This window comes from Gymnodraco acuticeps, unplaced genomic scaffold (assembly GCF_902827175.1).
Source record: "Gymnodraco acuticeps unplaced genomic scaffold, fGymAcu1.1, whole genome shotgun sequence".
In the NCBI taxonomy this organism is placed as follows: domain Eukaryota; kingdom Metazoa; phylum Chordata; class Actinopteri; order Perciformes; family Bathydraconidae; genus Gymnodraco; species Gymnodraco acuticeps.
Window position 1 is genome coordinate 1,846,491 of NW_022989974.1, and position 23,112 is coordinate 1,869,602.

At 40.3% G+C, this 23,112-nt stretch overlaps 1 protein-coding gene across 4 annotated transcripts; it reads right to left on the reverse strand.

Moving 5' to 3' along the window:
• Window positions 1-3,892: 3,892 nt before the first annotated feature.
• g6pd (glucose-6-phosphate dehydrogenase) lies at window positions 3,893-20,453 on the reverse strand. 4 transcript variants are annotated; one of them, XM_034211097.1, is made up of 14 exons: window positions 20,396-20,453; window positions 18,645-18,695; window positions 18,076-18,197; window positions 16,252-16,289; window positions 16,027-16,135; window positions 12,691-12,908; window positions 11,684-11,842; window positions 10,404-10,529; window positions 7,329-7,422; window positions 7,031-7,217; window positions 6,709-6,944; window positions 6,477-6,553; window positions 5,014-5,106; window positions 3,893-4,937 (listed from the first exon to the last, which is right to left on the reverse strand). In XM_034211097.1, the coding sequence occupies exons 1-14, from the start codon at window positions 20,415-20,417 to the stop codon at window positions 4,847-4,849; spliced, it is 1,623 nt and encodes a 540-aa protein (XP_034066988.1). In that variant the 5' UTR covers window positions 20,418-20,453; the 3' UTR covers window positions 3,893-4,846. The 4 variants fall into 4 exon arrangements, with proteins under 4 accessions (XP_034066988.1, XP_034066989.1, XP_034066992.1 ...); XM_034211098.1 differs by having other exon boundaries at window positions 20,195-20,450; XM_034211101.1 differs by having other exon boundaries at window positions 20,274-20,411.
• Between the last annotated feature and the right edge of the window lie 2,659 nt (window positions 20,454-23,112).

Sequence of the window (23,112 nt, forward strand, 5' to 3'; positions counted from 1 at the left end):
ACTATTTTCATAAAGAATATATATATTTTTCAAAGTCAACTTTATTGTCAATCTTACTCAGTTTGAGAGATCAAAAAGACGTTTAAATAAAATTATACAATTTACAGATATGTATACAAATATATATATCCTATATACACCATCATAATGATGGTGTATGATGTAGAAGGAAGTGTGGTAGATAACAAGTAAATATAGAGTTACATACAGATCCATGTTACAGCAAAAGATGGAATAACTAAGAAGCACGCAGAATAATAATAATAATTACATGCAACAATTAAATAACTGCTCAGCATCTCCACCACAATCCCAATCTGCTGTGTCCTGTTTTCCTCCCCTCTGCATAACACCCCATCACACATACGAAACACAACGCAGAGTCCGAGGGTGTTAAGAGTATGTTTATTGAAATGTCCTCCTCTCTACTGGCCAACACAGGGAGCATATGCTGGGTGTAGAATTGTTCCAGGAGGAGGAGATTTCCATGCCATGCAGGGTCTTTGGGGATGGGGATGATGATCGCCTCCTTCGTGGTCCACACAACAAAGTAGCAGAGACTCCGGTCTGTGATGTGCAGCTGCCCTTGGACCTGGTGCCAGTATGGGTGATTCTCCTTGAGAATATATGACCCACCCTCCTCACGGAGACAGAAGGATGGTAACTGGACTGCCTCCGCGATGGTCATGTTCCTCTGGCTGTGTGGACACTTCACCTCCAGCAGGGCAGATGGCTGCACAAGTCCATCGGGTGATGCTCCCAAAACACCCGACTCACTCACAAAGAGACCAGACTCGATTCTAACACTGTCACTTGATAGGCCTCCACAAAAGCCTCCACAAAAGCCTTCACCCCTTCGGCCTCGTTTACAACCCCCCAGTTGACAGTTGGCGATGTCTCTGGCCAGTGGGTTGTATGTCTCCTCTCGCTGTTGGTAAAGTTGAGACACCGGCTGGACTACTTTGGAAGTGCCAGGCTTCCTCCACTGGCACTCAACATCTGTGGAGCTGATCTGCCACATGGCAAATATTGCCAATGCTGCAGCGTGGCTGCATTTGTACATCTCCTGTGCACAATCACAGACAGCGCTCTGCATCGTGCCATCGTCTCCCATGCAGATCTGTAAAAATAAAGTAAGTACCATTTGTTAGCATGCTATAATAGATTGAATGAGCAATAATACAAGGATGGTCCAGATCTGGGGGTGGGAGGGTTTATTTTTCCATAGTTTTGTCCTCTTGTCTGTTGTTATTGTTTGTTTTTTCTGTATTGTTTGTAATTTGTGTTGTATTGGTTGTGATTGTACATTGTATTTTTCTAAATGTGTATGAATACATTTTTGAAAAACATTTGATCAACAATAAAAAAAGGATTTGGTCAGGATCTAGACTCAGTGTGTAGTTTATTAATTAATCAATGCTCTCTACATTAGGAAAACACATACCAGTGTACCAGAGGGAGTCACACACAGCTGTGCCTAGATAACCAAAATCCTTGAATCTACACACAGCAAATAAACTCAAATGACACAACGAGAAAAAGGAGATCACACATACAGTATAGTCCAGGGGTGGCCAACCCGCGGCTCTCGAGCCGCATGCGGCTCTTTGCCTAGTTTCATGCGGCTCTTCAGTTCATATCGAATTGTATATGTGTGAGTTTGGGGGAGAGACACTGACTCCTGACTAGTGTTGCACGGTGTACCGATACTTGAAAGGTACCGCGATACCCTGCCGTTAAAAACGTTACGATTCCTCCGTTTCATTAGTATCGGTACTTTAAGAATGACGGGGGAAAGTACTCCGGTGAGAAAGCGCCGTTTTAATAAGAGCCGTGTGTGTTCAGCGCTCTGCTTCCACTCCCTGCACTGCAGCCGTGCCTGCAGTCCCGCCCCTCTCAAGCACGCTCTAAGTCCCTCCCCTCTCAAGCACGCTCTAAGTCCCTCCCCTCTCTCGTGCACGCGCTAGCTGCCAGAGCATGTGAGAAAACGAGAAGCATGGCTGCAAGTGGGAGTGCAACTGCCGCTGCGCCTCGGCTTGTTGACAACAAAGACGCCAGAAGCGAAATTTGGAAGTATTTGAGCTATATCTCTGACAGTGAGGGCAAGCCTACGGACACCACGAGGCCTGTCTGTAAGAAATGTATTAATTTTATTTAATAGGATATCTTGTCATTTATTTAATTTATTGTTCTCATTGTTTAAAAGTTTGTGTTATGGTTATGGTTCTGGTGTGAAATAAAGCACAATAATTACATTTAAGACTGTTTTTTAAGAAAAGTATCGAAAAATAATCGGAATCGCAATTCTTGACTTGGTATCGAAACCAAAATGTTGGTATCGTGACAACACTAGCTACTCCTGACAGTTAAACCTGATATTTAGTAGGTCTGTTAAGTATTAACGTAATTTGGCCGGTCAAAGTTGTTTGGGCTCGGATAAAATCGCTCCGTTACTTTCGTCCCGTGTTACTTTCGTCCCGGCTCCCGGTGTGTATGTGTGGTGTCAGGTGTCAGTATGAGAGGATGACAGCAAGTCTAATTTTGATGTGGCCCAATCACAATAATACCTGTGATGCAGTGAACCAATCACCTTTGAGGGGGGGAAACCTATCGTTGATTAAACACTATCCAGTGTTTCCCCTACCATTGTTTTGGAGAAAAAAACGGAAACAAGCGGTATCAGTGCCTGTGTGTTTGATGTGGCTCTTTGCAGTAACATAGAACAAATGTGGCTCTTAACCTCTGACTGGTTGGCCACCCCTGGTATAGTCGATATAAAACTGGCCGCTTCAATCTGAAGAGCAACTAAAACAAAACACGGGAGTATACCTTGTTCTTGTGAACACTAATGTTATCCACAGCATACACAGAGACCACGAAGTTCTTAAGGAGAAAACTAGTTGCTAAAACAAAACACGTTAGTGTACCTTGTTAGCTAATGTTAGCTAGCTGACATTAACGTTACACATTGCACTCATATTACTCACCGAAACCTTGTAAAGCCGGTCCCGCATGCTGGCTCTTACAGAACCGACTAACTCCCCTTTCATATATAGGTACAGTTCTCAACGTGCCCAGACTTGTAGTGATTTTCACCTCGTAAAATACTTTTATTCTCATTCTGAAAGAATGTGGTGAAATGTGCTAACGTGACGGCCATCTTTATGTTGGTGACGCGTATTGTGCGAGACGAGAGACCTGTAGTTCACTGAGCGGTTTCACACGAAAAAATGTGTAACTTCAGTTTTACGACACGTTTTTATTTTTTTGACTTGCAAAATGTTCTTTTAAATTGACAAACATCATATGTGTCATTCGTGGCACAATTCAAACGGGATCAAAAGATAAACTTTCTCTCTCCATTGACTTCAATGTATAATTTTCCGCTTCCGGGGTCCCATGGAGGCTTTCGGAAGGGGAGGGACTTCGCCTCTCCATGACTTGTTCAGATACATTTTGACATACTTTTAACCTCTTTCAACATTTTTTTTTTTGTAAATTTGAAGATGGTATGACTTTTTTTTCACCTTATGTTTTCAAATGTTCAAACTATACTATGACTTTTTTTCAAAGTTCGAATAATACTATACTTTGTTTTTCAACATCCTAAAATTTGACTTTAACATACTGTACTGTTTTCAACATACTATGACTTAGATATTTCAATATGATCTTTTCGAATACTATGCTTTGTCTTATTTCAACATACTAAAACATTACTTTTTCGACATACTGCCTTTTTTACGAGATTTAATTTTGAATAATACTATTCTCTCTTTTATAAACATACACATTTCCCAAAAAGTAAAAAACATTTCTTTGTTTTTTAAACTGCAGATACACCAATCGTAACAAATGAGATTTCCTAACATGAAGCGATAAAAAAAACAAGTGAACAGAGAAGCAAGTTTATTACAAGTAGTGAAAATGTAGCTAGCATTACATGTGTGTGCAGCTGTATTCAGGACATCATTACAAAGACATTCACTGGTGACCTGTGGTGGACACCGCTGCTGTCTGAACCTTCAGAAATATGGAATGAACATCAGAAACTTAAATAAACCTGAACAAAATGTAAACAAAAGGGAATGAAGCTCAGACAGAGAGCTTGTATCGTTTGTCCGTAAGGACACTTAAGACTATTCCAAAATGAGTGCTTTGAACAGAAACGGCCTACATTGCCTTTTGTAAACCAGTCTATTTATCCTAAAGAGGAAGCGAAAAGAGAGTATGCAAGTGGAGAAAAGAAATTCCAGAAAGAGTGATTATGAATTGCAGTCAAAGCAAAATGGTATTACAATCACGATGATTAGGGACAGCTGGTGAACAGCGATTGGTTGTTCTGCGTTGTTCAGTTACCTCTTTGGTACAGTGCTTCAATCTGAGAGCATGACTCAGCTGAGTGTGTTGTTCTGCTCAGCTATTCCATTTACCATCCTGACAAATAAGACCTAATTAATAGAGACAGAGACATCCATGTCTAGTTCATCAGACCGTTATTTTCTTCACCAAATTATACGATCTAATTTGCTCTCTCTCCAACTGACTTGATCCCACCTCTAAAATAAAACATGTAAATCGTTGTATGACAAAAATAAACAAATCTAACACCAAGTGTGGTATAAGCTCATGATTACAGCATACATTCATGTATCTCCTTTTGATGTCTGATGAACTCACTCCAGGGAACAATGGTCATACCTGAGAAATAAAAGCTCCTTTCTGCTGTGATGGATGCACATAGGACACGCCTCTTTCCTCAAAAGACACTCCAGTACAAACCAACTCACCTACCCCTGCTGCACCCCTCCTACTACCCTACCTCTACTCCCACCCTCCTCTCAGCTCACAGTCTGTGAGGGTTCACCCATTTGTAGGTGCCTTCATAACGAAATCCAACTTTCTTTGAAAGGTCGTCTGCTTCCGTCGGGCCCCGGCTGAAAAAAAGAGAAACAATCAACACTCAGTATTTAACTCCTTCTACCCGAGGGAATAGTAAATCACTTTTCCTACCTTCCGTATTTGTAAGGAATAGGTTTGGGCTTCTCTTTGTCTATCCGATGAAGAAGAGGTGTGAAGATCCTCCATGCTTCCCTTAGTTCATCACTGGAGAGACAGACAATTCAACCTTTATTCATATAGCACATTTCAGTGCATCCTAACCCTAATTAAAAATAGTAACGATAAAACCAACCAGAACACAAGACAGGGAAGGAGATCCATTATAAGGATGGCTTTTTAACAGATGTTTTAAAACAGTCCAAAGATGAATCAAATCTGAGAGATTAGGGGAGATGATTGAAGAGGGATTGGGCGAAAACAGCTGAGGCGTATTAACCTTATGTTCTACGAGCAGGGAATTGATAAAAGGCCAATATGTGTGCAGTGGTTGAGAACTCGACCCCATTTACACGCAAACGCATACGAAATGCAAACGGACCGAATACAATATCAAAAAAGTATTCCGTTCACATGAGACCGCTCGGGAGCGCTGGAGACGCTGTAGTACATATGCCGGGCCTGTAAGTGGCGCTGTACTTTCGCCACAAAATACACCAAAAGCAGCGAAGAAGACCCCCCAGCATGGATGCCATGGTTGCCCTTCTGTTTATGCCCCGCGGTGGATTTAGCAACATGTAGTTCTCCATGTCCACTTGTTGCTGATGGTTGTGAGGAGCTGTAGATTTTGCACTAACATCAGTAGCATGGTCAGTAGCAGTAGCTACTGACCATGCTACAGCAGTGAGCAGCAGAGGTGGGGCTATGGCTTCATCATTATCAGGAAATGATCGTATAGGGCGTACACACGGAGCCGTTGGGCACCCCAGAGCGTTCTGGTTGCAGATCTATCCACCTTGGGACCCGTTATCGTTTGCGGGGTCCGTTTCCTCGTTTCCGTTACGGCCTCATGTGAACGAACGGGCTATACGAAAGAGAAAAGTAGCGGATACAACCGTTTGCGTTCTCGTGTAAACAGCACATCAAATGAGGTACGAGGAGATCAGGATTCTAACTGGGGTCAAGGTTTTGCAGACCTTTATCAGTTTAATCTGAATTGTAACGGAGGCCAATGGAAGGAAGCAAGATCAGGGGTAATGTGGGAACGACAGGTAGCTCATGTTCAGAAGGAATTACAAAACTGTGGATGGAAGAAGTGTGCATTTTTTTTATCCAAGATCAGAGAAGGTGCAATCCTTGGCGCTGGACGAGCTTAGTAACAGGATGCTCAAAAGTCATAGAAAACAAATCTGATACCAACATTCATATTGCTGGTCTTTGAATACTAATGGACCAGTTGACTGATCGATACTGCCAAAGGAACAGCTATATATAAAGTTTAACAATGTTTCCGTCATGCTGAGGCAAAGAAATTATGCACTTTGTCGCCATCTAGTGTGAAGAACTGGTAGGTTTACTAATAAGTTAGGTTTACATAATGTAACAGGAGACATCAGCAGTGAAAAACGGGGACAGACCTGCGTACAAAGTGCATCTGACTCCCACAGAAGACGTCCAGGATGAGACGTTCATAGGCGTCGGGAAGCTTCACATCCTGAAAACAAGACAAATCTGACAGTTACGCTTCAGAATTTAAAGATGTGATTGCTCTGTTATCTTTAACTTTGTCATGTCTGGCTCAAGTAAGAATACTTTTTGGTTCCTGTGTTTACAATGATTCTGTGCACAGATGAATAAGCTTGCACCTGCCTTGTATCTGCTCTTGTAGGTGAGGTCCAGCTCAGTTTCCTCAGGGCTAAAGTACACGCCGGGCTTCTTGCTCATCATCTTGGCGTAGACGGCCTCGTTGGGCTGCACACGCACCACAAGCTCATTCCTGCGGCACTGATTTCCAAAGATATCCCCCGGCACATCTGTGAACTGCAGCCGCACCTCGGCTTTCCTCTCATTCAGAGCTTTTCCGCAGCGCAGGATGAAAGGAACACCTGAGGAGTGAAACATTTGAATGCATTATGAAAGGGAGGATGTGATATCGGCATGGTTTGTTTCGTAAAGCGTGCGGCGTGTTTACCATCCCAGCGCTCGTTGTGCACATAGAGCACAGCGGTGGTGAAGGTGGCCTGAGTGGATCCTTTGGGAACAGTTGGATCATCGAGGTAACCCAGTTTGGAGTCTCCCTCCCCCTCTGGATCCCCCACATACTGACCCAGCACCACGTCTGACAGGGTCACTGGAGCGATGCACTTCAGCACCTTCACCTACAAACACATAGCTTCCGTTAGCAACATAAACCACCAGACAGCGCTCCATGTCTGTAGAGTTTGAGGAGGGGTTGCTGAGGGCCGGGTTCCTGGGGGACAACTCCTTACCTTTTCATCCCTGACGTCATCAGAGCTGGTGGAGGCTGGTTTCTCCATGGCAACCAGGCAGAGCATCTGCAGCAAATGGTTCTGCATGACGTCGCTGATAGGCACACAGGAAACAGGTGGTCACACAAAAGATAGGAAGGAGAATGAGAGGAGTGATCACTCATCTAAAGGGTCATCGGCCTCGCAGGGAGCTACTGAGAGTATGTACTATGTACTGATGCAACAGGCATGAGGCCTACTTTCAACGCCCTCATTTAGCATTTAGGAACAATTTAAAAATGGTTTATAACACTCTTTTGTAGTTGTACACCGATAGGACATAATTGGATGTCCAATTAGTGTTGAAGGTAAATCAGAATACCTTTATTAGTCCCACAGAGGGGAAATTTGCAATGTGGTTGATTCAATACATCCCTCAATGCATGGCAAATTGTCTGAGAGATTGGTTTGCTGCTGCACAACCTGTTGTTCCTCCAGCACCCAGCAGTGGCATTTCACTTGAGTGACAAAATGCAGGCTGTTTCACATTCCATATCCTGTTTCTTCTTTTCGGTAAACCATAATCTGTTCTCTAGATGCAGGTTTCAGGGTTCATACACTTTTTCACCAATGATTTTCAATGACTTCTCAATTACCTTTACCTCATTTTCCATGACCAAAACATTTTTACCACTGAAAATGGTTTATTTGAACATGGAACAGGAAATAAGGTCTGCATATGAAACATGTTGTGCCTATCTAAAACAAAACAAATAGTAGGCTTACTAGCTTCTACACGCTAAAGCAACTGTAGTCAGGGAGGCAAACTCATCAGGTATGAAAAAGGTGATCCGAGCCCCCCGACCCCACGGAATATCGGCTTTAAAATGAGGAACAGAGGATTTTAGCAGTCAGAACAACTAAAGCAGCAGTTAATAATAACAGAAATGCCAAAGAGTCACATCTAATAGAAATATATAAAAGCATTTATTTTAATTGTGTAGCAGTCAGTTTATAATTCTGGCTGTTGAGCATTTTGAAAATGTATTTTCATGCCTCTGTGCAAGGTTTAGTCTTTCTATCTATATAGCCACTGGTGTAAAGTAACTAAGTTCATAAACTCAACAAGTACTATACGTGGGTACAATTTTGAGATACTTGTACTTTATTTAAGTATTTCAATGTTTTGCTACTGTGTACTTCTACTCCTCTACAGAGGTACATGGTGTACTTCTACTCCTCTACAGTTCAGAGGTACATGGTGTACTTCTACTCCTCTACAGTTCAGAGGTACATGGTGTACTTCTACTCCTCTACAGTTCAGAGGTACATGGTGTACTTCTACTCCTCTACAGTTCAGAGGTACATGGTGTACTTCTACTCCTCTACAGTTCAGAGGTACATGGTGTACTTTTCCTCCACTACATGTATTTAATCCCTTTAGTTACTTTACAGATGTGGATGAATGATAGTAAATCTAATCTAGTGTTAAATCGGACTTTAGTTCCACCTGGAGTAAATTCACGAGCTACCCTGCAGTATACAAAGTCCTTCAAACTAGCTGCACCTTTACCAGCTTTGAGAACACTTTCATGATCAATCATTATAAAACATATATATATTATTCTGAAATGGATCAATCTGCCCACATCTGCTCACTACTGTCGCTACTTTCACTATATTTTGATGAGAATACTTTCTACTTTCACTTGAGGAACATTTTGAATGCAGGACTTTTACTGTGATAGAGTATTCCTACACTCTGGTACTTCTACTTTTACTCTAGCACAAGATCTATATGTATACCACCTCTGTTTATAGCCTATGAAAAAAACTATTAGAAAACGAAGGCTAAAGCTAACGTTAGCAGGTAGTGACAATGTATGCTAGCTAGCTAGCTAGCTAGCTCGCTCAACGATTCCTTAAATAATATTGCGACAGAAAAACGTTTCAGTTCACATCACGCTCTGCCCTAAACGACCTGCTCTAACAGCTGTTCACCAGCGGTACAGTCTGTGCCACAGTGACTACTCCGCACAGTTAACGAACGCACCGTAGATAATGTAGCTGACCCTCATCCGGGAGCAGCAGAGTTCAGCCGACAGGCAGGAAGACACGAGCACACAGCTCGCGCTTCATATATTAAAAAATAACACCATGCGCGTCATGATGACACATAACAGCTCGCGACCGCAGATTATTTCGGCGATTAGATCAAATGTAAATTAAATTTGACGCAACTTTAGTTACATTTCCATTACTTTTCCAAAACTTTGGGAAAAATATTGTTTTCCATGACTTTTCCAGGTTTTCAATGACCGTACGAACCCTGAGGTTTAAAAGGAACGGCAATGCTTGCTGGAATTGCAAACTAGTTACACTGCAATGGGATTCTATGGACAAGGGAGTATTCTGGGTGTTTCTCAATGTCGAGGACGCTTGCTTGGTAGCACATGTCTTCCGAGTCACTTGCTTCAGAAGCGAGGCAAGAATCCTTCCTAGCCTCGGAAAACGAAGAAGGTGTGCGTCATATGAGAGGCCCCGTTTTAAATGGAGCGCGATTTCCGCCAAAGATTTGGAAATTGGTCCGTGCGCAAAGCATTGTAGGGATTTTAAGACCGCTGGACATTGGAACAGTCCTTCGGCGGCACTCGATGACGTAGTATGCTCTGGAGCAGCCTTCCTCGACATTGAGAAACACCCCCTGACTCAAACCAATGTGAAAGTGCCTTAAACTTGAATTCCCTCTAATATTTTCAACTCCACGGCTTGAAAAACAGACCAGAAATCTGAAGTTCTCCCAGCTTCATACTTGTTTTCAACATTTTCCTGATTCATTTACGATCTCTATCGCCAGTTTCATGTCTTCTCCAATATAGCATTTTGTAATTTTCCCCCCTTTGAGGGTGTGTTTGCAAAGAAAGTACTAAAACTGCATGCATGTGTTCATTTCTTTAAATATAGGAGCTACTTTCACTGCTTGCTGCCCAAGGAGGTATATATCTTTACACCCGACCTTTGTACAAAACGTTACACTTTAACATTATAAAGCAAAGACAAACTTTAGGAGTTTATAATATTTACCACTCTACTCACCGGATGATGCCAAAATCATCAAAGTAGCCTCCTCGTCCCTGAGTGCCAAACGGTTCTTTAAAGCTGAGAACAACACAGGCTATGCTGTCCCTGTTCCAGATCGGCCCGAAGATTCGGTTTCCAAACCTGCAATGAGCATCAAATTATCGTCAGACAGACAGACAGACAGACAGTCAGTCAGACAGACACACACGCACACAGCGTGAAGAGACTGTTTTTGACAACATGAATAAACAATTTTCTTCTACGGTGTTCTTGGTCAGGGGCCAATGTATGTTTTCTTTGATAGTCAGAAAGGCTTTTCTTAACTACAAGCCAGCTGAAACTGAGGTGTTGCATAATTTAAGTTACCTTAAAATCTAAAAAGAAACAAAGCTCAGGGAGAAATGTAATTTGACATACTCAACTCTAAGAAGAGAGATACGCTGGTAGTAATCTATATTTTCAGTTTGAAAATCATTAGGGTGCAATAGGGATATATCAGTGATATATTTGTTTGTATAAGGTTTATGTACTACTACCTCCCAAAAAACAAAACAAAATCCCAATAACTAGACCTGTCCGAACCATTAAGGGTACATCATTAATAACTGGATCTGTATCTTTGCTCTCTTTAAAGTGGACCTATCATGCTATATTTGAAACATATATTGTAGGGCCATACCTATATAAAACATGTCTGTGAAGTTTTTTTTTCAAAATACCAAACAGATCATGCATTTTAGCCATGCCTCATTTCGCTCTATTTGCTCTTTTCCAGCCCTGTTTTTGCAAGGGCTGATTCTGCATTTGTGGCAGACTACAGCGCCCCTTACAGGCCTGGTATATGTACTACGCTTTCGAGCGGTCTCTCATTCCCCTGATAGGTGGAGAGTTGCCCATATAGGCGGAGCACCCCTTTTCTGACGTCAGAAAAATTCAAATCTGTATCAGCTCCGTTGCAGCCCCGTTTTTAGAGATTTGGGTATGGAGGAAAAGAGAGAGGGTTGTATTTTCTGACACTTGGTGAGTTCCCCGACACACCGGGGACACATATTCATGTAAAAAAGACGTACAAAAGTGCATTTTGCATGATAGGTCCCCTTTAAAGCAACCAGACTCCATTGACAAACAGTTAGTCCCTGTTGGAAAGAGTTGTCTGACTGCAAGGTAAAGTGGTAAAATGATTTAAAATATAGTGTACACCAGCCAACCTTTTTCCAGTTTACTGCATTTGAATATGTCCAATTAAACAAATAGATGCACGTGAAAAGCTCCTCAGTGCAAATATGTTCTCCTACCTGAGCACCATGAGGTTCTGCACCATCTCTTTGCCCAGGTAGTGATCGATACGGTAGATTTGATCTTCAGTGAAGAGGGAGGAGAGGTGAGCGGACAGCTCCTCAGAGCTCTGCAGGTCGTGTCCAAACGGCTTCTCCACGATCACCCTGTTCCAGCCCCTACACACACAATGCCATTATATTTTCACTACAGGGGTCTTTTCAAATTTGAGTTATATTAGCCACATTGATACTCCAAAGTGTTGGTTCGGCGACACACACACACACACACACAACACACAACACACACAACACACACACACACACACACACAACACACACACACACACACACACACACACACACACACACACACACACACACACACACACACACACACACACACCACACACACACACACACACACACACACACACACACACACACACACACACACACACACACACGATTAATACTGTGATCGTCACCAAAATGATAGCTTACTCAGGCACCATTGGGTTTAAACTGTGTTTCAACTTAAATCTAAAGTATCAGTAAGTGAGGCAAAGATAATTAATGATGGAAGCTATTTAGAATCAAATCGCCTCAGACCTACTAATGAAGGAAACGTTTAATTCTCTCAGGCTTCACACTCAGTTGCCAAGATACATTAGATACACTTAGATCTTTATAGTGTTCAGTTTTTGTTTAAACTATTTTAAAGTAGTGTGGATTCAACTGTATGATTATTATGGAGGATGGACTAAATAATAGGAACTAATTGGATGGCTGCACCCATGTAACACTCAGCACTTAAAGTTATCTTCAGACACCTCTGAACTATGGTACTAGTGCTGCTTATGTAATGTCAAATCTATAAATCACATTTTGTTGGAGGGAAATCTTAAATGCAGTAAAACAACTTTAACGGACATGACAAAGGGCGAGGGTTTGGGAGACTGTGCATCGATCTGTGAAACGAGTTAACAGTGTGACAGAGCAGCAGCTGGCAGGAGAAGTGAACTGACTTTGTGCTCATACAGCAGGTCCTGATGTTCTTGCTGACGTCGTGGTAGACGGTGGGGGGCAGCGCCAGGTAGAAGAGCCGGTTGGCCTCGGTTCCTCCGGGCAGAGACTGGATGTGTGTGTCGAGTTTGGAGAAGGAATCCTCATCGGCATATTTCCCACTGATGTATGTGTTCCTGCTGAAGAAGGCTGACAACCGCTCTGTGTCTTTATCCGTCACCTGGGAGGAGGGGGGGACATTTACACATGAATAGATTATAAGAAATAATTCATTCACAAAATGACCACTTGTATATCTATAACATATCCTGTGTAACACAGAATTCTTGAAAACAGTTTATGGGGAATGGTTTTAAATAAAAAATGCTATGTGAGCAGGATGATATACAAATTATTATTTGTTGGTGAAGTATTCCTTTTGGAAGAATGTTTAAAATTGTAGTTGTGCAAAAAAAAAAAAAAAAGGAGGCATCAAGAACTTACAGTGAAAGCGTTTTATTCTGTTTCTGAATATACTTGTAGTATAAATGGACTGTTTATATTTCACTACTGGGAGCCGACCAAATCAGTGAAGTGTCGAGCCGGGCAGCTAAACAAGGAGCTGAAACTCCCTATAAATCTCTGTAAAGCCGAGAGGAGCTGCAGCTTAAGTTGATAATTCTCTACAGGTTCATTATCGCTTTAACGATCAAGCCAAATGAGGAAGGAAGAGTGGAGGGAGGGATAGAAGACCGGGGTTGCAGTCGAATAGTCCATTTAGCTTAGGAACCTTCCTAACGGAGTCAAATGACCCGGAAGTCCCTCAGTGGCAGCCATGAGTGTCGTTCGAATTCTCTAGTCTAGATGATAGGAAAGGAGGTTTCAAACTTCCTTTATAACCTCCTTTAGCTTAGGAACCACTGGACCTCCCTTGACGAAAGGAGGAGAAAATGCTGCCCCACAATGCCTTGCAGCCGCAGCGTTTGCCGTCACACAACAGTCGGCCGTTCACGGAAACAACCGATTATGACCGAGAAATTATGTCATGAAAGTTGCGGTGCTTATTAAGCATTTTAAAACGTATGTGGTAAGTTGCCAAAGTGCTTTGTTTTGAACGTTCATCAGTATTATAATCAAAGAGAAATATGAACGTTAGTTTTTACTGAAATGATCAAATAAAGTCAACATTTCACAGTCTTTACTGAGCTGTGTGGGGTTTGTTCAACTTTTAAAAAGATGTTTGAATGGTGATATACACACTGATAGATGTTAAGGACTTACGTTTATAATAAATACATTTGTATTGATTTTAAGATCTTTTCATACAATCATACGTATTGGGATCATTTGTATTAATGTGGACCGGAGGGAGAGGGTGACGAGCAGAAGTTTCACTTTCCTTTTTTATTTCAATTCCAACTTTGGTCCTGAAGAATATGTTTCTCTGTTGTCCACGTTCATAAAGCATAAAACAACAGCATCAGAGCACGGTGCAGAGTCTCTAGATGAGTTTACAGTAGTCCGTGGTTCTTATTAAACATCCATGTTGTAGTCCGCTGTATAGAAAACTGTAGTTTCCATAGTTTCCCCACAGCAGCAGACGCTGGCACATCATAAACACGTCGGATAGTGAAAGTGCAGTCGGATTCTCTAAAGTACCGCAGTCTCTTCTCCTAAGTCCTTTTGCATTCTCCTATCCACTATCCCTTAACGTTTCACTCAGAGGTTAAGGAATAGGAGATAGGGTTAGACGTTAGGAGCTGATTTTTGGACTATTCGACTGCAACTCTGAACACAGTATCTGCTTTCCCTAAAGAAGGTTTTTAGTTAGGTAGTATTTGTGGTTTCGTTAAGGCAAGGCAAGTTTATTTATATAGCACCTTTCAACACAAAAAATGAAAAACATTGAGAAAATGGCATTTAAAATCAGTCATTAAAAAGAAAAGATAATAAAATAAACATTAAAAGAAAAAATACATGGATAAAGGTTACAGTGCAGTTTAAGATATGAATAGTTCAATTAAAAGCAGCGACAAAAAGAAAAGTCTTCAGCCTGGATTTAAAAGTAGTCAGAGTTGCAGCGGACCTGCAGGTTTCTGGGAGTTTGTTCCAGATATTTGGAGCATAATAACTGAACGCTGCTTTACCATGTTTAGTTCTGACTCTGGGGACAGAAAGCTGACCAGTCCCTGAAAACTTGAGAGATCTGGATGGTTCATAATTTAGCAGGAGGTCAGAAATGTATTTTGGGCCTAAACCATTCAGTGCTTTATAAACCAGCAGCAGTATTTTGAAATCTATTCTTTGACACACAGGAAGCCAGTGTAAAGACTTCAGAACAGGAGTGATGTGATCCACTTTCTTAGTGTTAGTGAGGACTCGAGCAGCGGCGTTCTGAATCAGCTGCAGCTTTCTAATAGATTTTTTAGTGAGACCTGTGAAGACACCATTGCAGTAGTCCAGTCTACTGAAGATAAAAGCATGGACAAGTTTTTCCAAATCCTGCTGTGACATTAGTCTTTTAATCCTAGATATGTTCTTTAGGCAAGGCAAGGCAAGGCAATGTTTAATTGGAGAAAGTTCTGACACATCCAGTCATTGATTTGTTCAATGCACTTACTCAGTGTTTGAATTGGAGCATAGTCTCCTGGTGAAATTGTTACGTAGATTTGTGTGTCATCTGCATAGCTATGGTAACTTATTTTGTTTTATTATCTGAGCCAGTGGTAGTATGTAGACGTTAAAGAGAAGAGGCCCCAAGATGGAGCCTTGAGGTACCCCACATGTCATATTTGTCAACTCAGATGTGTATTTACCTATAGAAACAAAGTTGTTTCTGTCCTTTAAGTAGGATTCAAACCAATTCAGAACTGTTTCCGAAAGTCCTACCCAGTTTTCCAGTCGGTCTAGTAATATGCTGTGGTCAACAGTGTCAAACGCAGCACTGAGATCTAATAATACGAACACTGAAGTTCTGCCACTGTCTGTGTTTAAGTGGATGTCATTAAAGACCTTTACAAGAGCAGTCTCAGTGCTGTGGTTTGGACGAAAGCCTGACTGGAACACATCGAAACAGTTATTTAAATGCAAGAAATTACTCAACTGTTGAAAAACAACTTTTTCAATGATTTTACCTAGAAATGGGAGGTTTGATATGGGCCTGTAATTGTTCATTACTGAAGCATCTAGATTATTCTTTTTTAAGAGCGGTTTAATGACTGCAGTTTTCAGGGCCTGTGGAAAAATACCTGACTGAAGAGATTTGTTTACTATATGAAGTAGATCTGAGGTCTAAGGTTAAGGTCTGCAGTAAACTATGAATAGACTTCAAAGAGTTGCATCTCGAAGGTTTAGTTTACCTTCAGGTACTGCAGGCAAGAAGCTCGAATGGCATCAACGGTCAAGTCCGAGCGAGCAAAGCCCACGAAATATGTCTGCTCAGGGAGGAGGCCGTCTCTGAACAGCCACCTGGGAGAGAGCAGAGAACATTATGCTCACAACTTCAGAAGATACCTCATATTATCTTTCCTTAGACGTTGCAGTTCTACTAAGTATTTCCCTGGGGTCAATGGAGGTTCACTCACCATAGAGTTGGGTAGATTTTCTTCTTAGCCAGATCCCCCTGCAGGTGCAAACAAACAATCAGAAATAGGATTTGTAGGTCACGAACAGTCATTAGGTGGTAATGCTGTGCTTTGGAGTCAGCATGCAGCTTATTTAAGAAGTGCACTTTGCCAGAGCGGTAATTATTTTCCATGACACAAAAGTCTCAAGATGCTGCAGCAGCACAACAGCTTAAACCATCTGGCGACAGGTAAGTAGGCTGCTTTGGCTTATTTAGGAATTGTGCAACTTTGGTAATCCCACAGAGAGCAAGCAGACGTGTTTATTACACTTGATTTGACATGTTTATATTATACTGTTTTTTCTTCTTCTTTACCACCCAGAATTGTTTTATGTATTTCTTTATTTTTGTTGAATTCTTCTACATCAGCCTTTTGTTCTGTGCTTATTGTGTCATTTATATTTTAGTTGTATTTTTCTAAAAAGTTTAGCTTGATTTGTTATTGCTTATTTTTCTCCTTAAGTTAAAGGAAGTTCTAATGTGCAAGCCTGTTCGCTCTTCGGCTCTCTTGACATCTCTTCTTTTTTATCAATCTGATGTTCTTATGAAAATATTAAATATTAAAAGAAAAAAATGAATATCCTGCTTTTCAAGCGAACAACAATACAATGACAAGACAGGACATTCAACTTAATTAGTCAAAGTTATTCGCATAACAGTATACTGCTGGCCTAGATAACAATCTGACTTCTCCTAAAACACTCAGCTGGAAAACCAACTCATCTTGCAACACTGCTTCTTTGTTTAAGAATACTGTAGAGGAGATGACATAACGTGAGATATGTTTTTAATGTCACACTCAGGCTAAGAATTCTGTGAACTAACACGTATCATTTGCTTCAAGACAAGGAAAGAACAAACCTGTTTAAAAAAAACTTTCATGTCCTCAATTATTGAATGGGTATCAGTAAGTATATAATTATAAATCTGGTGTGACTGTATGTTATCACTTTGTGGCAAACATGAAAAGGTTCCCTGCAGTAAAGCCACAGTAACAAAAACACTCAGCAACACACATATCAGTTAAACAAGTACAACCAGAGTGTGCCCAACCCCTGACCTGTCTGTGTTTCACATTGAAAGAAAACGCTGACAGTCAGTGACAATGCAAAAATATGCAACAGCGCCACCTTCCCAAAGGCAAACAATGCAAGGGACAGACAATGAACTGCTGTAACCTGACTATATGTTAAACAAAACTGAAAAAACAATGATTCTGTAACAAGAAAATGTATATGTAAAAGATTGTTGAAAGAATTCTAACAGAACATATGGTTTACACAGTGAAGAAATCATGAGGAAACAGGTATAAAAGGTTTCAGAATGCATTACTTTTTTTTTTTCCTAGACCAGTATGAGGAAGAAGGAAAACACTGAAAAGAGGCAATGTCTTCATAGATCGACTCATAATTGAGGGGGTTTTTTAGCAGTAAAAGTAACTTTGCTTTGTATGAGAAGAATTAAATGAAAACAAAAAGGCAAGAAATAGGTTTATGCTATTTTAAAAGTGTATTTTAAATGATAAGAGGAACATGAGTTGAAGTGTCTCAATGTAAGGCTGTTAAAAGCTTGGTGGACTGAGTGGTCTTGTTTGCATAAGCTTGGTGAAATCAGTTTCAACATTTCCTTAAATCACACACACACAATGTGTGGTCAACAATTTGACACACAGTAGCCTACATTTGTGTGATCCAGACTATTCATTTCATATCACTTCCCATTCTGGCATGCTATTTATAAAACCACTGATTTGATTATAACCCCCCCCCTCCCCTGCTCTCACCGATGCTCCCATGATGATGAAGATGTGAGCGTCAGACTGGTGGAACTCTTCATCTTCATGCAGCTCCTTCCTCAGCTCCCCGAACACCTCGGAGCGAGAGAGGGGGATCTTGGTAATTTTCTCTAAAAAGTCAACAAAGATAAAATCAGTAAATAAAAATGAACCAACGACTGTACCCATGTATAAAATAGAGTACGTATAAAGCCACAAGAACGACGAAACATTAGGTGGTGGTGCTACTGTGTTGCAAACAAAATGATGCTGGAACAATTGAGAACAATACATTTCCTTAAACTCAGACGGTTTGATGTATTCGGGGTTGGGAGGAATATAAATGAATACATAATCCTGGCTCGGGAAAACTGATACTTTTAATATTTTTCCTACATTTTAGAGAGTACACAGCTATTTTCAAGAAATTAATCGGCAGTTAAATCAATACAACAATATGTGTTCATTGCCACCCTACTGTCACAGCTTCATTCTCTTGCTATCTGCTGTATTAACCTATTTAATACCTAGTATACAGACAATTCCCATGCATCTCTCAAGTTATTAGCGTTACTCACGGTTTCGTTGACTTGTTGCTTGGCTCGTCATGCTGTCTTGATGTCCTGCAGCTTGTGTTGTTAATCAAATTTTAAAAAAGAGGGTGTTAAACACACATTCAACAAAGAAAATTGTCCTTAAAAGAGTAAAAAACTAAAATACTAATTAAATGGAGAAAACTCAAATAAAATGATAGGCAAACAATAGATGTTGGCCGATCCCCAAACCGACCTCCAATAGAAAACCAATAAGCGCCTAAAACAGCAGAAAATAAATGATATATGTTTTGAAAAAAAAGGAGAGGCAGGTAAAATAAGATTTTCTTCTCCCTGGTCCTTTCCACCATGCTCTATAAAAAAATAAAATAAACAACTAGTATGAGTGTACATGTTTTGTAAAGTGTACATGTTTTGTTTTAAATGTGTGGAATAAACAAATAAATAAAATAGTCAGCTGTGAGGTCAAATATATTGGATTTTAATCAAATGGACTCACTGGCAGCACTGGCCCTTTACTTCCTTAATTATCCACAATTCAAAAACCAGGAAGTAAGAAACTTTGAATTCCTTTTGACTGATTTTAAGTTGTACTTATTTTTGTTCAGTAACTTCATCACTGACCTCTTTATTCTCACCCTCATCTACACCTGCAGGCTGCAGTGATGGTTACAAACATATAGAATCCCATCTCAGCCAATGAAAAGAAAGTGCAAGTCATTATGAGAATATCTAAATAATGACAGTGCATCTCTTAATAAGCTTCTCGTCCTTTTGATATGCTATGTCATTATTATAAGACATGTGTTTTATGTTACTAAACCATTATGTAAGGATACTAGTTCATTATTTTAAAACAGATAGTTAATTACGGAGAGAGAGTTTATAATTATTTTACGATACAAAATCCTTTGTGCCAGTATTTCAAACAAGTGTTTCATTATAATGACTTGCATCATTTATCTTTTCATTGCAAGGGTCAAATTTCATTTTTTTTTCCCTACAGGCAGAAATAAGCTTCAATACAAATCTGCAACGTATTTCATAGAAGCTAAATTAACAAACATAACAACAGTCATGAAAGTATATAATAATACATGGCATGCATATCATCTTACATTAAACAACACTCAGAAGGACAGCATGTGTATTTCTGTCAGATGGTCACTGGCTCTACTTGGCCTGACACACAAAAAACTATAATGATATTAGTCAATCTTCCACAAAATCCCGTATTTAAAAGGCTAAACGTTAAAGCAGCACACAGTGATACAGCTGGATACTTTTGGCTAACACATCAAGATAACAAGGGCTGACAGGAAGTTAGCAGCTAAACACTACAGCTCAGAATATGTCGCTTTTTAACATAATAGCTTTATATTGCTGTTTACAAGCTGCTGGGCTAACTAATACTGTGCAAACCGCCCTGTCATCAGCCCTTAGCTTTACGTGCTGCCAACATGCCTCCACAAGTGATCCAAACTGAAGCTAGCAAACAGCACCTAGCTTACAGCACATGCCACGGTAACCAAGGGCTAAGTTAGCTCAACAGAATGTAAACCACTGCTACTCACAAGTCCGTTAACGAGATGATAACCTGGCCGTTAAGACTCTGAACCAAACCCTTCGACAGGCAGGGCTTTATACACTCACACAGTCAGGGCGACCAACAGTCGAGGAGGCTGTGTTTTGTGCAGCGCATTTGTCCTGCCTACTTCCCTGTTGAAGTGACAAAGAGGAAACTGAAGATTTTTATTGGTTTGGGTGAAACTCACCAGCGCTCGCTCGAGTTCCCATCACTGTCGGATCCAGTGACGTCGTCGGCTCTGCCGGTGGGCGTGGCTTAACATGACACGCACCCTCACGCACACACTGCCCCATTATGATATTCTGACAGGAGGAAATGTATGGAGCTAATTTCCTGCCATAACTCCACAAACAAATTAAACAAGTTTTACAAATGTGTACATTTGTGAAAAAAATCCTGAGCACAACCACGGCTGAACATTACTGCCAAAAAGTCACGTGACTCACGTGACTTGGCAGTAATGTTCCGTGACTTTAGAAGAAAAAGTGTTGTACTTGTAAAACCTATGCTGAATTTGTGTCTGAAACATGATTTATTAGAAAAATGTAATGTGTTGGTTTGATACGTTTTTTATTTGCAAAACTAAATGCATTAGTTTGTAGATGGTGTTTTGTATTTGCTAACCACACTGTGTTTGTTAGTGAATAAGGCATGTGTAAAACTTGTTTATGTTGTTTGTGGAGTTATGGCAGGAAATTAGCTCCATAGCATGCAGTTCAATCTTGTGGGTGAATATGAGGGCACAAAGTAAGACTTTTTTTTAATTCAATATTTCAGTTATGTGTTCATTTACAGTAATACCAATAACAATAATAACAATTGTTGCAAACAAATTATAATAATAACATCAACAATGATAATAATACATTAATAATAATAATGGTAATAATAATCTTAATAATGACATTTCACAGCAGTAGTGGGTGAGTAAAGAAACTAGAGAATACATTACAAAAGGCAAATCAAAATAAGTACAAATACTGCACAATAAAACCAGGTAATGACATACATAACAAAACAAGGTAAAGAATGTATTCTAAGAACAACAGAATATCTAAGAGGATGCATTATCTGCAACAGTGCCAAACATGCAAGGGACAGACAATGAACCACTGTAACCTATATGTTTAAAAATAGTTGAAAACAATGATTTTTTATGAAAATCATTTAATTTTTTTAAATCGGACAGAAAATATGGTTTACAAAGTGAAGAAATTAGTAAGCTTGATGAAACAGCTATAAAAGCTTTCAGAATGGATGGAAGGTTGTTGCTTTTTTACTCCACCTGACCAGTATGAGGAAGAAGGAAAACACTGAAAAGAGGAAATGTCTTCATAGATTGACTCATAATATAGTTTTTTTTTAGCAGTGAAAGTAACTTTGCTTAAAATGATAAGGCATTCAACTAACTCATTAAATGAAAACAAAAAGGTATGTGCAAAAAATAAGTTTAAGCTTAGCCAAGTAAGCTTTTAAAAGTGTATTTTAAATGATAAGAGGAACCTTTAGTTGAAGTGTTTCAATGTAAAGCTGTTAAAAGCTCGGTTGACTGAGTGGTCTTGTTTGCAAAAGCTTGGTGAAATCAGTTTCAACATTTCCTTAATCACACACACAATGTGCAATTTTTGCATGGTCATGATGTGTTATCATTTACCATTTTGACACGCCATTTATAAAACCGCTGACTTGATTATGACTCCCCCCCTGCTCTCACTGATGCTCCCATAATGATGAAGAGGAACAAATGAATATCTAAGAGGAACAAATAAACATAAATAACATTTAATACATTTGTGTTGTCCGATTTATATCCAGAGTTGGATGAAATCATTTACTGCATTGAAAACACAACAACAATGTACAAGTTAAAGCGCTGCTTTAAAAACCTTACTCAAGTTAAAGTATTAGTATTATTTGCAAAATCTAAGAAAGTAACTGAAGCTGTCCAACAAATGTTATAGAAGTACAATATGTTGTGTACTGGAGTTGCATAAAATGGAAATAGCAGTTTGTGTGAGTCACAAAAATTCCCTCTTTGTCTTTAGGCTATAATAGATTTAGATAGACAGAGTTTGCTTTTGTTTCAGCAGAGATATTGACACAAAGAGACAACTCTGTGCTTATTCGACCGTTGTAATCACTTGATCTGACAGCAGAAGGCTCTTATTAGCTTCGGCTGAACTTTAACAGGCATTTCTGTACAGAAAGAAAACTATAGGTTACTTACGTAACCCCAGTTCTCAGAGTAACATGAAGTGAGATGTCTCACTATGGGATGCGCCTCAACGCGTATGCAAACAGAAGCATCAATCTCATTACGCCAATCCTGATTGGCTGGTGATCTTGACGTCTACGTCAGGGAATCCACCCACCCTTTAAGTAGCTTGCGCTACGTCGCAGCGTCATTCAAAATAAGCACCTCTTCTCGCTTCGCCTTAGCAAGCAAGGCCGTCTGGTGAGACATCTCACTTCATGTTACTCTGAGAACTGGGGTTACGTAAGTAACCTATAGTTCTCATTAATAACACTCCGTTCGATGTCTCACTATGGGATATTGAAACTCCCGTATTGCTAGACATGCTTATCTCGAAAATCACCAAAACAACCAGAACTTAACAGGTAGAACTCTGTCTCAACACGGGACCCAGCACTACGCGGGCCACATTTGGAGCAGAGACATCTAGCCTGTAAAAGCGGACAAAAGTGAGCGGTGAGGACCAGCTCGCTGCTGCACAAATGTCTTGGATGGAAACACCCTTGAACAAAGCCCAGGATGTAGCCAGTCCACGAGTAGAATGAGCACGCAGGCCCGTTGGTGCCTGCAAACCCTGACTCGTATAAGCCAGAGCAATCGATTCCACAATCCAGTGGGAGAGCTGTTGCCTGGTAACGGGCTTGCCCTTA

Coding starts and splice junctions, on each gene's coding strand:
- g6pd (XM_034211097.1), bottom strand. CDS start 20,417: ATGGGAACTCGAGCGAGCGCTG. Junction 16,290..18,075: donor TCATCATCATGGGAGCATCG/GTGAGAGCAGGG, acceptor TTGCACCTGCAG/GGGGATCTGGCTAAGAAGAA. Junction 4,938..5,013: donor ATTCCTTACAAATACGGAAG/GTAGGAAAAGTG, acceptor TCTTTTTTTCAG/CCGGGGCCCGACGGAAGCAG.